The sequence below is a fragment of the Babylonia areolata genome, chromosome 18, assembly GCF_041734735.1.
Source record: "Babylonia areolata isolate BAREFJ2019XMU chromosome 18, ASM4173473v1, whole genome shotgun sequence".
NCBI classification, from domain to species: Eukaryota; Metazoa; Mollusca; class Gastropoda; order Neogastropoda; family Buccinidae; genus Babylonia; species Babylonia areolata.
Window position 1 is genome coordinate 59,185,472 of NC_134893.1, and position 15,000 is coordinate 59,200,471.

Consider the following 15,000-nt stretch of genomic DNA (forward strand, 5'->3'; position numbering starts at 1 on the left):
AGGGGCCATCCATTTCAGGACTTGAAAACACATCAGACAGATTGGAAAAAAAAGAAGAAAGAAAAACAAAAAGGCGAAGACAAAAGGATCATGATGGAAGCTTATCCTCATCCCTCGAACTTCATTTCTTCTCCCACCACCACTCCCCAACATACCCACTCACCCCTCCAACACACCGCCAGCAGAATAAAAAGGGTCACTCGCGTTGTAAGGGAGGGAAGCATGCCATACCAGCTAAAACATACTACCGATGGTTATGTCCCTTCCACGATAAAAACAGCAACAAGAACAACAAAAAACAAAACAAAACAAAAAACAACAAATAAAAAAACAAAAAACAAAAAACAACAACAACAACAACAAACAAACAAACAACAACAAAAAGGGTCCATTTCCTTTTTCTGCCTTTTGTCTCTTCATGTAGATAAATAGATAAATACATGAATGAACAACCAAATAGGCAACTAAATATACAAACATAAATAAATAAAGTCAACAATACCTATCAAAAGAACAACAGCAGCTGCAGCAGCAACAACAACAACAACACACCTTGACGTGCGAAATGGGCTCCAGCTGTTTTCGTCGGAGGGACTCGACGATTTCGGGGCTGTCTCGCAGGTCCTGTTTGGTTCCCACCAACACTATAGGAGTGCCGGGACAGTGGTGACTGACCTCAGGATACCACTGCCACACACAACATTTATGGTAATAATGATGATGATGATAATCATCATTATAATGATAATAATAATCTTAATAATAATAGTTGTGTCTGACTATGACCATCAGAACAGCAGAGGAGGCAACTGCTGTCCCGACTATCTGGGCTAGACTTTGATTATAGTGGAGAGTGTCTTGCCCATGTTACATCCCCACTCTCTCGCCAAGAGGGTTTCAGGACAGTCAGCGTTGGGATGGTTCCCAAACGCCAACCAGCTCCTAATTAGGCTGCAGCACTAGTTTGAGAGTCATAGTCCTTCGCAAAAAGACTAAGCAGTAAATGACTTCCCACTGAAATGAAGAAACAATTGATCATACAGCTCTCACTCAGCTGTTGTAATAATGATGATGATAATTATCATAATAATGATAACAATGATAACAATAATGATATTCATCATCACCATTATCATAATCAATGATATGTATGCATCATAGTCGTGTCTGACTGAGACCATCAGGAGAGAAGAGGTGGCAACTGCTGTCCCGACTATCTGGGCTAGCATTTAATAATGATGATGATAATATTAATGACGAGAATAATAATGATAATGATGATAATAATGATAACAGTAATGGTAATAATAGTACGAAGAAGAAGAACGGTGATGAAAATGATGATGAAATGCGGGGAAAGATACCCATAGTCTACAATTAACTCCATTCGTCATGAATGTAGTCTTATTAATCAGCTCCGTTCCCTTTCAAAAAAGAATGAGAAGGTGGTGATTATGTTGAAGAAGAAGAAGAAGAAGAACAAGAACAAGAACAAGAAGAAGGGGGCGAGGAGAAGGAGGAGGAGGAGGTAAGAGTTGATACCTTTGCGCGGACATTTTCAAAGCTTGCCGGGCTTGCAATGGAAAAACAAAGAAGGAAGACATCCTGGAAGGAAATAAATCAATATTCATACATGCAATTCATGTTGATCATTTCTGCTTTGATTTCAGTGCCCGTCTGATGCACATGTTTCAACTACAGAAATAAAAGAGGGAAAGAACCTCCCTACTCCCCCCCCCCCTTCCCCCTCCCCCCCTCCACACGGACACGTACACAGACATGCACAACACACGCAGATACAGACACACACACACACACACACACACACACACACAAACAAACACACACACACACACACACACACACACATACACACACACACAAGCACACACACACACTCGCGAACACGCACTGTTATTACGAACACTGCTATTTCTACTCCCACCACTGCAACTACTACGATTGCTGCTGCTGCAACAGCCTTGAATCCGTACAGTCTGGGTCATGAACTACAAAAGTTTGGTGGTAGTACACAGCCTTCGTACTGTAATAGTCATCTCAGTGTCCTCTTCATCATCAGCATCATCATGACCACCACCACTACCATCACCACCATCGCCACCACCATCACCATCATCACCACAATCTTCATCAACGTAATCAACATCATCATGTTAATGAACTTCGTACAGTCTGCCACACGTAAACTGGGGTATGAGAAGATGCCACCATCACGCAATACAAACAGTCTGGAGGTAGGACAGGGGTCACCATCACGCAATACATGCAGTCTGGGGGGTAGGACAGGGGTCACCATCACGCAATACAAACGGTCTGGAGGTAGGACAGGGGTCACCATCACGCAATACAAACGGTCTGGAGGTAGGACAGGGGTCACCATCACGCAATACAAACGGTCTGGAGGTAGGACAGGGGTCACCATCACGCAATACAAACGGTCTGGAGGTAGGAGAAGGGTCACCATCACGCAATACATACAGTCTGGAGGTAGGACAGGGCTAGGGGTCACCATCACGCAATACATACAGTCTGGGGGATAGGACAGGGTTCACCATCAAGCAATACATACAGTCTGGGGGTAGGACAGGGGTCACCATCATGCAATACATACAGTCTGGAGATAGGACAGGGGTCACCATCATGCAATACATACAGTCTGGGGGTAGGACAGGGGTCATCATCATGCAATACATACAGTCTGGAGGTATAACAGGGGTCACCATCATGCGATACATACAGTCTGGGGGTAGGACAGGGGTCACCATCAGACAATATATGCAGTCTGGGGGGTATGACAGGGGTCACCATCATGCAATATCTACAGTCTGGAGGAGGGACAGGGGTCACCACCATGACATATATACAGTCTGGGGTGTGTGACAGGGGTCACCATTATGCAATACATACAGTCTGGGGGTAGGACAGGGGTCACCATCATGCAATACATACAGTCTGGGGTGTGCGACAGGGGTCACCATCATGCAATACATACAGTCTGGGGGTAGGACAGGGGTCACCATCATGCCATACATACAGTCTGGGGGTAGGACAGGGGTCACCATCATGCCATACATACAGTCTGGAGGTAGGACAGGGGTCACCATCATGCCATACATACAGTCTGGGGGTAGGACAGGGGTCACCATCATGCAATACATAGTCTGGGTGTGTGTGACAGGGGTCACCATCATGCAATGCATACAGTCTGGGGTGTGTGACAGGGGTCACCATCATGCAATACATACAGTCTGGGGGTAGGATAGGGGTCACCATCATGCAATACATACAGTCTGGGGGTAGGACAGGGGTCACCATCATGCAATACATACAGTCTGGGTGTGTGTGACAGGGGTCACCATCATGCAATACATACAGTCTGTGGGTAGGACATGGGTCACCATCATGCAATACATAGTCTGGGTGTGTGTGACAGGGGTCACCATCATGGAATACATACAGTCTGGGGGTAGGACAGGGGTCACCATCACGCAGTTCATACAGTCTGGAGGTAGGACAGGGGTCACCATCATGCAATACATACAGTATGGGGGTAGGACAGGGGTCATCATCACGCAATACATACAGTCTGGGGGGTATTACAGGGGTCACCATCACGCAATAATACAGTCTGGAGGTAGGACAGGGGTCACCATCATGCAATACGTACAGTCTTGGGGTAGGACAGGGGTCATCATCACGCGATACATACAGTCTGGGGGGGTATTACAGGGGTCACCATCATGCAATACATACAGTCTGGGGGTAGGACTGGGGTCACCATCACGCAATACATACAGTCTGGAAGAGGGACAGGGGTCACCATCATGGAATCCCTACAGTCTGAGGGTAGGACAGGGGTCACCATCATGCAATACCTACAGTAGGGGGGTAGGACAGGGGTCACCATCATGCAATACATACAGTCTGGGGGTAGGACAGAGGCCTCAGGCGGTCATAGTCCTCCTGGCCAGCAGTGTCCCACAGCCCCAGGTTTACTGGCCGGCCGTCCACCAGCACGTTGGCTGAGTAGTTGTCGAACCTGTCGCCGTCATCACACACACAGCACTATCTTTTACTTCATCGCCTTTTGGTCGTTGTCATTGTCGTCGTCGTTGTTAGTTTCGACGTTATGGATTTTCCTCTGTCTGCATGTCTGTCTCACACACACACACACACACACACACACACACACACACACACACACACACACACACTTAAATGAAATCAATAAAGAACAAACTGATAGGAGGAGTTTGTATTATACTCCATGTTTGGTGTTACATATACTTACCATGTCAAACTGATGCAAACTAGGCCTATCGGTTTGCTCTGTTTGGCCAAATTTCGCGCGGCTAACAGTGAAAAGACGAGCAGTCCTGGCCCGGCCCGCTCTCAGCCAATCAAACGCCTCTAAAATCTATAAGCGCTGAATCATTCCGTGGCCATCGAAGAAAATGCCCCATGAGAACCACGGCAGAGACGCCGGGATGGACGGGCGGGCATTCGAGTTTGACATGGTAAGTATATGTAACACCAAACATGGAGTATAATACAAACTCCTCCTTTTGGTGTCATATACTGTACCATGTCAAACTGATGCAGAATTCAAAGCAAATGGAGGAGGGCGACGCCTACTGGTTCGTATGGGGAGCCCTTGTAACTGAGACGGCAGTGTTAGCCGCGACAAAGGAAATCCCCTTGGAACCGTCAGCCCTGGTCATACGGAAATTCCTGAGGTAGAAATTGATGAAGGGATTCTCAGACCGCCAGAATGCTGCCTTCAAGACATGCTGCGGTGGCACTGAGTGCTGGAAAGCAGCCGAAGTAGCTATGGCCCGCACTTCGCGTGCTCTGGATGAAGACAGCTGATATCCCTGTGTGCATGAGAGTAGGCTCTACGAATGACTTGGGAAGCCCAGCGGGAAATGGTGCCTGCAGCAATGTTTTTCTTGTAATTCTCATTGAGGGAGATGAGCAGATGCCTCTGAGAAGAACGCTTATGGCGAGACCTATCCCAATAGTATTTGAGACACCGAACAGGGCAGAGATGCCCATCCTCATCATCTTGGGCAAGAATATCAAACAAAGGTCTGACCCTCAGAGAATGGGAAGGAACCTCAGGGTCTTGGTTCTTAGCCAGAAACTCTGGAAGGAAACGAATAGTGATGAAACCATCTCTGTGGAAGGCCAGATCTTGTGGCATTCCACTAAGACCATGAATCTCGCTTCTACGACGGCCTGTGGCCAGCAACAGAAGGAATGTGGTCTTGAGGGTGAGCACGTCAAAAGGAATAGTCCCCAATGGCTTGAAGGGCTGTTTTCGAATGAAATCCAGCACCAGGAACAAGTCCCAGAGGGGCACTCTTCTGGGGTTTCTAGCTTCCTTCAGAGGGGCACCCCTAGCCACCTCTCTGAGCAAGAAATCCGCTTCAAAGGCGGGACCACCTAGCTGTTTGATTGTGGTACAGATGGCAGACCTGTACCCTCGCACAGAACTAGCAGACAGGATGAGAACCGAGGAGCAGTGAGTCAGAAAGTTGGCCAGCTGCATGCTCGTAGGGTTAGTAGGGGGAATGCCCTGAGCTGTACACCACCGCAACCATTTCTTCCAGCGAAAGTCATACAAAGTCTCCGTTCCCTGCTTCCTTGCTCTGGTGACTATGGAGAGGAGGTCAGAGGAGGCACACCCCTGGGTCAGCGCAGCCGACACAGAGGCCGACCAAGGGGTCGAAGACTTCAATGGTGATGCTGACAGTTCCAACCGCACAGCAGCCATGCATGCAGGAGGAGCCGTTGAGGATTGGAATGAGGAGTGCCCGAGCGAGGCTGCCTCAGCAGATGAGATTTGGTTTCAAGTTCCAGAGGTGGTACATGTGTCAGGGACTGAAGGTCCGGAAACCAGGGCTGGGCTGGCCATTTCGGCGCAATGAGGATCAGCTGCGGGCATTCCAATCTGTCTTTCCGTATCACCTTGGACAGAATTGGAAAGGGAGGAAACGCGGAGGCAATCAGACTGCTCCAGTCTAGAGAGAGAGCATCCACTGCCCACGCTTCTGGGTCGGCGACCGGAGAGACACAAGTGGGAAGTCTCTTGTTGAACTTTGTGGCAAAAAGGTCCACCATCGGCCGAAACCACCGTTCCCACACCCCCTGAAGGGTGTCCTTGTCCAGGGTCCACTCTGTGCGTATGATACTCTTGGACCTGCTGATAGCATCTGTCGAGATGTTGGCTTTTCCTGCTAAGTGTCTCGCTGAAAGTGCAATGCCCTTGCTGTGGCACCAACGGAGGAGAGCCTCGGTCCGCAGGGAGAGGTCTGCCGAGTGCGCTCCCCCCCCCTTTGTTCACATAACATGCGACCGTCGTCTTGTCCGTGAACAAGCAGATGGTCTTGCCAGTGGCCTCCCCCATGAAGTGCAGGAGAGCCCTGCGAACTGCCTCCAGTTCCAGAACATTGATGTGGCATAGGCGCTCCTCCGGGGACCAAGTCCCTGCTGCATGGAGTGAGTCCATGTGGACTCCCCAGCCCATGGAGGAGGCGTCTGTGAAGAGTGCCACCTAAAGAGTAGGTGGGGCTATGGGCATCCCCTGTGTCCGAAGAGGGGTGATTAACCACTCTGATGTCACCTCGAGGAACCAATCGCCCAGACATATCTGGGTATCCCATGGCTGAGTGCTCTGGGACCAGCGTAACCTCAGTGCCCTCTGGAGAGGGCGCTTGAGAACCCTGCCCAGGGGAATGAGAGGTGCCATGGACTCCATCATGCCCAGGAGGGAAGAAAGTGTCTGCGCTGTTGCTTGGGAGGAACGGCGCAAGTGGCTGAGGAGGCCTGCCAGACAGTCCCAGCGATCTGGTATCGGAGAGACTATCATGGACTGCGTGTCGAATCTCATCCCTAAGAAGTCGAAGGACTGACTTGGGGACAGATCGCATTTCTCCTGGTTCATGAGGAACCCCAGTTGGGAGCAAAGGTCTAGAAGTCTGGCCGTATGACTCTGGCACAGGGCCTGCAACTGGGCCAGGATAAGCCAGTCATCCAGGTACACACAGACGAATGGATTCCGAGCGGACGATGGACACCAATTCCCGCACCACCTTGGTGAACAGGAAAGGGGCAAGGGACAGACCAAATGGGAGGGCTGGGAACTGGAACACCTTGTCCCTCCACGCGAACCTCAGGTACTGACGGGATGCCGAATGGATGAGGATATGAAAATAAGCATCTTTCAGATTGATAGAGGTAGCCCAATCGCCTTGTTGGATGGTCTCCCGAATCTGTGCCTGTGTGTCCATCTTGAATTTGATTTTGGGGAGGAATTTGTTGAGGGGGCACAAGTCCAAAACTGGTCTCCACCCTCCCGAGACCTTTGGAATCACGAACAACCAGCCGTAAAAACCGGGGCCCGGGTCCGAGAGTTGAGATATCGCCCTTATGAGGAGTAGGTGCGATATCTCTTTCTCTAAGACGCTCTCCTGGTCCGTCGAGCTGGGCACATAAGGAGCAGGAGTGGATCTTAGAGGGGGGTGGTCCTCCGCCCAAGGCAGCATGTACCTCGACTCTAGCACCGATACAATCCCGTCGTTGAGTCCCAGAGCACGCCATTGATGTGCATGCCGGGACAAGTTTCCTACTTGGAGGGGCTGAACGACTGGCAATGCTGAATTGGGGCCCAGTCATTGGGGGTGCTGCCTTCTGGCCTTGGGCATGGCCGGTCGGCTTGGACGGACATAAGGTGGTTTATTCCTCTGCCGCTGATTCTGCACACGCCGCTTTGACTTAGGCGGCGTGGTAAATGGAGGGGCCCTGGTGGCCAGTCTCTTCAATGGCATAGAACCCTGGAGCCCCTGGGAGGTGTGGGCCAAATATGAGGCCACCTCCCTGTTTGTCTCTGCCCTGTGGCTGACAAAATGGGGCGCATACTGGCCGAAGAGGGAGTGCTGCTGTGCTAGGATGGACCGCAGGGCAGCACTCTCCTCCACAGGAATGTTAGAGAGGCGGAGAATGGCATCACGCCACGCTAGCACAGTATTGAAGTGAAGGCTGGTAGCTGTGTCTGCAGCTGCCATGAGACCAGATGCTACCCTATTGCCAAAAGCGTTTAACCTCTGGTCGGTGAAGAGGCCAGGCGGGACAGAGGAAGGAGACCCTGTGTCCTGATTAACCGGACGCTGTTCCCACAGCTCATTGGCCCTGTGGAGGAACGCGTCGAAGAAGGTATAAGCCGTGGAAACCTCGAGGAGGCAGTGGCGGGCCAATTTGTCCCACTCTGCTAACGTTTTAAAGGATAGGGTAGCTGAAGTGTGGAAGGTGGTGCGCTGTGAGACCAACATCCTGTCCTGCGTGGAGGGCTCTGCTTCCCTGTAGGCAGGGTGGTCCTGTGTGTACCAGGACCACACCCTTCCCTTGGAGGAATCTTTAAGGAACTTTCCTGGGGAAAAAGCGCCCGGGACAGAGAGGGACTCCCTGCCTGGAGGAGGGATGGAAGCAGCACCCCTGACAGTGCGGGCTGGCTTATTAAGCCATTCCTGCACCATTTCTGGCACTCTGAGTCGCCTTGTGGTTCTGGAGTTAGTCACATGGCCTAAGGAGGGTCAAAGGTAACAAAGTAGCCTGAGGGACTGATTCGGCATACCTGACCCTATTGGGGAGGGCCAGTTCGAGCTCGGCAAAGTCCGAGTTTGGTTCAGGCTGGTCCCTAGGGAGGCGCGGGCTCAATCTGTCCCCCTGGGATGTGGGCAAAGAGTGCTCATCCGCTTGTTCGTCCTCATCCAAAGACAGGGGCTCCCACTCTTGTTCGCAGTCCATCCCCTGCTGGGTGCCATCTCAAGTGGATGTACCCACTGGGGCGTCCTGTGAGCTGTGGTCAGCCCAGCGGGATGAGCTGGGACGATCCCGAGCCGGGACCATGGCCGCCGCTGTTATGTCCTTGACACCTCAAGCGGGTGGGGAGTGTGTGGACCGTAGGTCCAACCATGCTTGGGATGGTGGGTGCCACACCTTTTCAGAGAGGGCGTCCCTGGATGCAAGAGGGACCCACGAGTGCTGTGAGGGGACAAACACCCACTCATCTCACTGTAGGACCGAGGGCTGGGTAGGTGGGAACCGCAGGCTCCCCCGGGCTGAGTAGGGCCCCTCAGCAGCCGTCGGTCCTGACAAGGAGGCCGTTGTGACTGTGGAGGTCACCTGTGGGTTGACAGAGGCCCGATTTGTGGACAGAGTGGCAATATTGGTCGAGGAGCTCAACCTGACCGACAAGAAGTCGATCCCACTTGTCGGGGCTGTGTGTGAGATGTGCTGGGTTGGGTCCAGTGGGGAGCAGACAAGGGGTTGGCCCTTGGTACTCCTGGCAACCCAGCGTGCACATAGGTGCGCCCCAGTACAGGTAGAATGGGGGTAACCACCCATGGGCACCAGTCATACTGTGACCCGAACCCCAAGGGTCACTGGTGCCTTGACCTCCATGAAGGGAAAAACCTGGCCAAGTCAGAGGGAGGTCAGGTCCGACTTGGGTGTCAGTCCCGCCCGAAGACGAACGGGCTGACTGCCCGGAACCGCCTGACACGCACGGGCCTCCCCCAGCAGGGGAGACCAGCCGGATAGTGGGAAGACCTGCAGAGCAGGTTGCCATGCGCCCCGAATCCCCTCCTGTGGGAAGACTGGGGTGGCTTGGCCTGGGGTGGGCAAATTAGAGATTCCCCCCCGGAACCAAATTCCCCCCCCCCTCCCAAAAGGAGGTGGGTGAGGGGGGTCGACAGAGAAGGGAGGAGGGGGAACAACACTGGGGCCCGTGAGGGCCGTCTCCGAGTGGGGACCCGGGTAACGGCCGGGCGCGGCCTCCCCTTGGGAGTTCGCACCCAGCTGCGAGTCCCCACCACCAGGAGAGGACTTGCCACTCCCCCTTCTCCCTGCCTCGCGCTGGGACACCTCGGGAGGCGACGCTCGTACCTCTTTCCCCCCGGTCCCCTTCATGACCGTTTTACTGGTACGAAAGTCGCCTCCGCGATCAGCGTCTAAAGACGCATCGCCGTGGTCCGTATTGGGAGGAATCATGAGCTCTGGGCCTGGGAGAGTCTCTTGCCGAGTCTCAGTCCCAGCATCATGATCCCTGCCTTCGTGGTATGGCACACGAGGCATGGAACCCGCGCTTAGGCACCCAGCGAAAATCCGACCCCCAACAGAGAAAGGAAAGACAGGATCGACTTAGAGGTAGAGAAAAACGAACGAATCGAGGGTGCCGAGTTGAATCGAGTACACAGAATGTAAGAATACAATAAACACAAGCCACATGCAGCAAAATAAGAGCAAATGAATACGCTTAATAGCCAAAAAAAAAAAAAAAAAAAGCGTAAGACGAGACAGAGCGTAAACCTAACAAGATGGCGTGGAGAGCCTTGGCCAAAGGAATGATTCAGCGCTTATAGCTTTTAGAGGCGTTTGATTGGCTGAGAGCGGGCCGGGCCAGGACTGCTCGTCTTTTCACTGTTAGCCGCGCGAAATTTGGCCAAGCAGAGGAAACCGATAGGCCTAGTTTGCATCAGTTTGACATGGTACAGTATATGACACCAAATAATTTTTTATTTAAGTATTCAAACATACTAATGACATGCACAGGTAAAAGGTTGATAAACACGTCAATAGAGCCTCATCATGGTCATAGTCATCGTTGTCGTCAGTGCAGTTGTCACCTTCAGCCTCAAGTAGTGAAGACGTCTGTATGTGTGCGCGAGTTCGCTGAACGAGGCCCATTTCTGTTCGGTTTCTTTTCTTTAATTATGATATTTCAGTTGCGTCATGTATCTCGTATCTACTTTGAAATCATATAGAATGTATTTATTTATTTATTTATTTATTCATTCATTCATTCATTTATTTATTCATTCATTCATTCATTCATTTATTCATTTATTTATCTGTTGTACTTACTAACCTACCTACTTTCTTATTTATCTATTTACCTTTCTAATCGTTTATTTGTCTATTTATTCATTTATTTATTCATTTATTTATTCATGTATTTCATCTATTATCTTTGTTATTATTTTTTTTATCCGCCCCCTGGGTCTTTCATTCTTACGACATTCGGTGCAGGCTGCCAGGGTGTGCCTGGCGCGTTGGATCCCCTCCACCACTCCCCTCCGTTCTATCCACTCCTCACCCCAACTTTTTCCTTAGCAGATGTGATGAAAACGGACAGAGTCATTGTACTGCCTATCTGTGCTAAATCTAAAGCTAAACAAAAACCCCATCCATGCCCCTGTGAGTTGTTTGAGTTGTTTCTATCTTTATGACACACAGAAGAAAGTACTAAACATTGCCTTTCTATAAACAGACATCAATCTGAACCAGAAAATACAAGTTCACAAACTTCTATTCAGCATATAAAAAGTCAGCAGTTTTTGTCAACGGACAAACAACCAACTGGTTTCCAGTAGAAAGAGGATGTCGACAGGGAGACTCGCTTTCTCCCTACTTATTATAATGATGATGATGGTGATTGTAATTGTCATTATCATCATTTATCTATTTATTTATTTATTTTCGAGATGTCGATGACGATGTGTGTGTGTGTGTGTGTGTGTGTGTGTGTGTGTGTGTGTGTGTGTGTGTGTGTGTGTGTGTGTGTGTGTGTGTGTGTGTGTCTTTCGTTCAGCTGTAGTGAATGTCAAAATCATGAAGTGCTTGTTTTTTTATTCATTCTAATCTTCTTTCTTTTTTTCTTCTAAGTGTCTATTAATTTTGTTTTGGGGAAATGTCATTGAAAATATTATTTAAAAAAAAATCTTCTATTCAACACCAAGCGCCAAGCATCCTGAAACCGAAGTCAGTATGTACCAGTGTGGCAATAAGGTTAAGTACCATGATCTTACTGTTCTAAACTGGTTCAAATCTTATCTCACTGATCGATTCCAGTCTGTCATTGTTGATCATTTCCAATCTGAACCCGTTAAAATCGAACATGGAGTCCCACAGGGATCTGTTTTAGGCCCAGTGCTCTTCACACTGTACACTGCTCCTCTCGCTGGAATTATCAGCCGCCATAATATCAGTCATCATGATTATGCTGATGACACTCAACTCCAGAAGAGTGATACCCCTGAAAAATTGTTGTCGCTCTTGCAAGAAACATCCAACTGCTTCCTGGACATTCAAAACTGGATGACTCGAAATAAGTACAATTGAACACAGACAAAACTGAAGCAATGATCATAGGAACTAAACAAAAACTGTCTTCCATCACAATTGACACAATCAAACTTGGCAGTACATCCATCCCTCTTTCCACGTCAGTCAGGAACCTCGGTGTTGTCCTTGACAATACACTGTCCATGCAAACATTTATCAGTCAGACATGTCAGTTCTGCTACTGTCAACTGCGGCGCATCAGTGCCGTCCGGAAATATCTGTCCACTGACGCAACATCTACACTTGTCGTTTCTTTCATTCTCTCTCGCCTTGACTACTGTAACTCTCTATTGTCTGGTTTGCCTGCTTCATCCATTCAGTCCCTTCAGCGCATACAAAACTCTGCTGCCCGACTCGTCCTCAGAAAGAAAAGAACTGAGCACACCACTCCTCTTTTGCAACATCTCCACTGGCTCCCTGTCTCACACCGAATAAGGTACAAGATCAGCACTCTATGTTATAGATGCATTCACAAAACTGCTCCTTCCTATCTCTGCGGCTGCCTTCACCTCTACACTCCATCTCGCTCACTACGATCGGCTTCGGATCCACTCTGTTTACGCACACCCTGATTCAAACACTCGATTGTTGGCCGCCTTTCTTTCTCTGTCTCTGGACCTTGCGATTGGAATGAATTTCCTCTTTCGCTTCGTCAAGTCTCCACACTCAGCTCTTTCAAGTCTGGCCTTAAAACCCACCTCTTCCCAAAATAGCCTCCCTTGCCTGCCCTTCCTTGTCTTTAGTTTCTACAGTTTTAGAGTTATGCATGCGTGTGAATGACTGGTGAGAAAGCGCTTTGATTTGTGTCTGCACAAGATTCAGCGCTATATAAATACCATTATTATTATTATTATTATTATTACATTGGTGAAACTCACACTGTTGGAATGTACTCTCCGGGGAAAGCGTTTGTCGTGTAGCTGATGAGCAGACATGTCTTTCCCACCGCACTGAAAAAGAGTGGGTTGTATAAATCAGCAGCAGCAGAAGAAGAAGAAGAATATGATGATGATGATGATACCTCTCCTCCCTGTCCTCCTCAACACTGTGTGTGTGTGTGTGTGTGTGTGTGTGTGTGTGTGTGTGTGTGTGTGTGTGTGAGTGAGAGAGAGAGAGAGAGAGGGAGAGAGAGAGAGAGTGTGTGTGTATGCGTGCGTGTGTGCGCGCGTAGTGTGTGTGTGCATGTATGTATGTGTGTGTGTGTGTGTGTGTGTGTGTGTGTGTGTGTGTGGTGTGGGAAGATGTGCAATGCGGCTTGGCTGACTGAAATGGAGAGGCATGTGAATTTCAGTAATCTGTATATTCGTTTTTAGCTATTTCCATTTAGTGCTGTTTAGATTATCTTTTTATTTTTCATTCATTTTATTTGTTTGTTGTTTCCTTTTTATGTTGAACACGCGTTGCTGCTTCTGCCACTACTACTACTACTACTACTACTACTACTACTACTACTACTACTACTCATGATAATGATAATTATGATGATAGTAGCAATGGACACTTGTTTACTTTGGCCTATGGGCTGTTTCGTGACATTATCCTCACGACATTAGAGAAATGAACGTATAAATTATATCTTATCAGTCAAATAGAGCCATACAAATATACAGATTATCGCTTGAATCAGTGGGCCATCTATGCTATTGGTTCAGTTACTGTGTCTGCGACTGATAAATTTGATTGTACTTCGTTGTTCTCATATCAGGCGAGTATCATAGCGTTTCCAGTTGATTAAAAAACAACTTTATATTCTGTTTTCTCACAACACATTACGTAACAATAATAAAAATTATCAAGAAGAAAAGAGAATAATGCGTATAATTTGCCTGCAGTTTCAGAGGGAGGGATAACACACATACACACACACACACACACACACACACACACACACACACACACACACACACACACACACACACACACACACACACACACACACATTTAAACAAACAAACACACACACACACATACACATACTTAAACACACACACACACACACACACACACACACACACACACACACAAACTGCTTTCAGTTCACTTATATGGTGATAGTCAGTCGTGTCCGACTATGACCATCAGAACAGCAGAGGAGGCAACTGCTGTTCCGACAATTTGGGCTAGAATTTGATTATAGTAGAGAGTGTCTCGCCCAAGTTACATCCCCACTCTCTCGGCCAAGAGGGTTTTAGGACAGTCGGCGTTGGGATGGTTCCCAAACGGCAGCCAGCCCCCAAGGCTGCAGCACTAAGAGCCAGTGCAATTTTGCCTCCTAGTTTGAGAATCATAATCCTTCACAAAAGACCAAGCCGTAAATGATTTCCCATTGACTGGAGAAACCATTGATAATACAGCTCTCACTTTGCTGTTGGCCCAAATGTAAACTTACGTCAATCTGTGATATAAGCCGGAGTTTCCGTGTCTGCAATTGATGAAACTGACTGTACTTCCTGGTTCTTATATCAGGTGAGTATTACATTTGCAGCTGATTAAAAAACAAAAACACTATATCTATTGTTTTCTCAAACACATTATAAAACAATCATATAAACTTACAAAACAACAACAACAACGACAAAAAAGAAGAAGAAAAGGGAATGGTGCGTATAATTTGTCTGCAGCTTCAGAGGGGAGGGATATCTCACACACACACACACACACACACACACACACACACACACACACACACACAGAGTCAAACACACACACACACACACACACACACACACACACACACACACACACACAGAGGCAATGCGTCAGGAATACAAATACTCAGATGGTCACACTGATATT

The 15,000-nt window shown here is 48.7% G+C and overlaps 1 protein-coding gene across 1 annotated transcript in view; it reads right to left on the minus strand.

The window, feature by feature from the left end:
- LOC143292951 (ras-related protein ced-10-like) overlaps positions 1–15,000 on the minus strand; it is a 19,714-nt gene that overhangs the window by 2,905 nt on the left and 1,809 nt on the right. Inside the window, exons 2-5 of the mRNA XM_076603669.1 lie at positions 13,083–13,154; positions 3,943–4,060; positions 1,543–1,605; positions 553–687 (exon numbers count right to left, since the gene is read on the minus strand). Of these exons, the coding sequence (XP_076459784.1) occupies positions 553–687; positions 1,543–1,605; positions 3,943–4,060; positions 13,083–13,154 (388 nt within the window). The remainder of the gene's footprint in view (positions 1–552; positions 688–1,542; positions 1,606–3,942; positions 4,061–13,082; positions 13,155–15,000) is intronic.